At 54.2% G+C, this 3,095-nt stretch overlaps 3 protein-coding genes across 3 annotated transcripts; all 3 read right to left on the minus strand.

The window, feature by feature from the left end:
- Positions 1–1,180: 1,180 nt before the first annotated feature.
- Positions 1,181–1,483, minus strand: H310_14563 (hypothetical protein; the record flags this gene model as incomplete). Its single annotated transcript, XM_008882444.1, has 1 exon — positions 1,181–1,483. One exon carries the CDS (start codon positions 1,481–1,483, stop codon positions 1,181–1,183), a length of 303 nt encoding a protein of 100 aa, XP_008880666.1.
- A 294-nt stretch (positions 1,484–1,777) lies between these two features.
- Positions 1,778–2,032, minus strand: H310_14564 (hypothetical protein; the record flags this gene model as incomplete). The annotated part of the gene is made up of 1 exon (XM_008882445.1): positions 1,778–2,032. The coding sequence occupies one exon, from the start codon at positions 2,030–2,032 to the stop codon at positions 1,778–1,780; it is 255 nt and encodes an 84-aa protein (XP_008880667.1).
- Positions 2,033–2,303: 271 nt separating this feature from the next.
- Positions 2,304–2,744, minus strand: H310_14565 (hypothetical protein; the record flags this gene model as incomplete). The annotated part of the gene is made up of 1 exon (XM_008882446.1): positions 2,304–2,744. One exon carries the CDS (start codon positions 2,742–2,744, stop codon positions 2,304–2,306), a length of 441 nt encoding a protein of 146 aa, XP_008880668.1.
- Between the last annotated feature and the right edge of the window lie 351 nt (positions 2,745–3,095).

Raw genomic sequence — 3,095 nt, forward strand, 5'->3', positions numbered from 1 at the left:
GTATTTATCCAATCACTGCGTGAAGTGTAATTGTGACTATATTTCGCCGAATTGGCATTGCTCATCGGATGCTCAATTTTATTCAGTACCACTCTGTCGAGTTTTTATCAAGTTGACTGTAACCAGGGTTGGCATTTAAACGGACAATGCAAAGTTATAAACGTTTAAATGCGTTTAAATCGCTTAAATCGATGTTTAAACGTTTTAAATATAATCTTCTTTTAAATATAATAATTGTATAATCCATTTTATTATATTGCCAAAAAGTTGCAAAAAATGCCCGCCGACCAAATGTTGTTAGGACGTTGTCAAGGGCTCCAGGCCAGGTGTACGCAGGAGTCATCAGCTACGAAGCTGACGGCCCTTCGTGGCGTCAAGGTTGAGCTGATCGATACTTTCAAGGCGTCTACTTGCCAGAGTCATTTTGCAGTCATAAGGTGATCGCGACGGTTCACCTGCTAATGTTTCGGCACTCAGCGCTGTTTAGTGATTCTGACTCAGAATGAGTCGGGCAGGCAGACGCCCTCGAAGAGGTCTATCAGTTCTACCTTGATGCCTCGGAGGCCCTTGAGCTTCGCAGCCGTAGGCTCCTGCGGCCAGTTGGGCACGTTCTCCTTCGGCCACGAAGGGCGAATTTGCCATGATCGAGGATCTCCTCCACTTCATTGTCATCATCCGACTGATTGGCGCCGCTGCCACTGCTGAGAATCTGGCTCCACTCGAAGAGAATATGATCTCCGCGTTCTTTGGGCTCGACGTCATCCGCGTCGGAATCCGTCGGTTCTGAACGTCGAGGTCGTCGTCCTGCTCCGCTTGCACATGACCGACCACATGGCGGTCGGTTGCATCGACGATGCGCCCATGGCGTCGCCGTGCTGTTGCCTTCATAGAGCGTCCTTGATGCAGCGTTGGTTTTGTGCACGGCCTGCTGCACCACGCTAATCTGCTTGGCCTTTTCAGTGGCCAGTCGATTTCGCTTGGCGGTGCGGATCAGCGCCATTTCGGAGAACAATCGCTCGCATGTCGCCGTGTTGATCACCACCGACTCGCATGTCGCCGTGTTGATCACCACCGACAGCAGCGCCAGCCGCGCCAGCCGCGACGTTTTGAACGACAGTAGAACGTATTGCCAAAAGTCGAGTGCCGATGACGAAGCGAACTCCGCCGGCTCCAGGTCGTATTACGACAGACCCTTTTGATGCCACCGCATGACATCGAGACGAAGATCTCCAACATCGTCGTCGATAAACCGCTTATAGTACATGGTGGCGAATTTGCCCAGTTGTCCCATTGACGTCAGGTCCGTCTCCGGCAGCTGCTGGAATACGCCGTTGTACTTGGGATGCAACAAAAGGCACATCACGAACAGAGGCTGCTCGCAATCGGCCCAGCGCTTCTGAACGCACGGCAGCAAACACTTACTGTCTGGATGGTTCCAGAATGCTAAAGCGATGGCGCCGTAGTTGAGCATGACGTTCGCCATGCTGTTGTCGTCACGCTGCAGGCGGAAAGAAGCTACCGTCAGAGTCCTGATGACGGCCTCGGCGTCTGCACACTGAGAGTATTGTTCAGGAAACGCATAACAAGAAATTTAGCTTTTCGAGTAAACCTGGACCCAGAACTTTTCATCCCCGAGAACTCGAAGGGCAGCAGGAAAGTCGCCATGCGTGCCCCAGCGCAGCAAAAACATTTTGCAGGCCGATTTACAGTTAACACGAAGCAGAGATGCCAACATGCCTTAAACCGAGTTCCATCGCGTAGCAGCCAGCCCAAGCGGCTAGCCGTAAACAGTTTTCATCGAGTCGCGCTGCCGGGGCAGCCACTTGGCAGTCGATTGGTTGAGCATCGACACGACGTCATGCGCCTGAGCGACCGTGATCTGCCACGTCGATGCAATGGTGCCCTTCACCAGCAGGTTGATCTGATGAGCATAGCAGAAATGGAAAATGATTTTCGGCCAGAGCCAGAATTCGACGAGCGCGGGCACACGGACCGGCGTTGCCGGTGATGATTGCGCCGACGTTCCAGCCATCCTCGATCATGGAAAGCAGAATGCTCTCTAACTGCTCAGCAATGGCAAGCCCATCGTGTCGATTTCCACATCGAAATGCACCGAACGTCAGCGAGAAGCCACCCAATGCAAGCTGAACACCCAGGATGTGCGTTTTCGCCTTGTTCTCCCAGGCATCCGACAGGAAGTTGACGCGCTTGTACGAACCGGCCGGGCACGCCGCCTTCAACTCACGCGCACAAGCGGCGCCTGCAGAATCGGCGTAGTGCATCAAGATGCTCCCACCCAACAGTCAGCGCGAGGGTAGCACGTAAGCCGCCTGAGGGTTGCAGAAATCGACCAGACGCTTGAACGTCTGGGTTTCGACGAAGGAGGCCGGCAGGCTATTCTCCGCCATGAACTCCAGGATCAAGCGGTGAAACTGGTCTTTCTGGTCGTCGATGGGCGGCGCGATGTACCGCGACATGGATTGTTGGCGAGGCCGTTTCATTGATGACTGCGAGTCTGTCGGACCGAGAAGCGGCGACCCGCTGCTAACAGAGCGCATCGCACCACTCTGGCAGTATGATGGCGCTGTATCGCGCAAAGGTGCAAACATGCATTTGCGGAGGTGCGCTTCCATCGCATACTTTTCCGCACGGATGTCGGCGGGCTCGCCAGCGTTCGGATTGCCCGATTGAAATGCACGCGTGCAGTGCATACATTTCAGATACGCTTGCGTTTTGTTGGCCATGCAGTCTGTGTTCGTGAAGTGTTGCCGCGCGCTGCACGGTTTCCGACCGACAGGATATGGCATCCGTATGATGTGGAGGAAGGACCGACGGAGTCACACTGATAATGCAAGGACAGCGTCAGCGGGCGCGGAGTCGAATAAATGATACCCGCCCGTTTTAGGGATCGCCCGGACTCCGTGACTCACAGAGCCCTAATAACTCCCGTTTAAATAGCAGGAAGTGATGCCCGCCCGTTTTAGGGATCGCCCGGACTCCGTGACTCACAGAGCCCTAATAACTCCCGTTTAAATAGCAGGAAGTGATGCCCGCCCGTTTTAGGGATCGCCCGGACTCCGTGACTCACAGAGCCC

Source organism: Aphanomyces invadans, assembly GCF_000520115.1.
Source record: "Aphanomyces invadans strain NJM9701 unplaced genomic scaffold supercont1.75, whole genome shotgun sequence".
In the NCBI taxonomy this organism is placed as follows: domain Eukaryota; phylum Oomycota; class Saprolegniomycetes; order Saprolegniales; family Verrucalvaceae; genus Aphanomyces; species Aphanomyces invadans.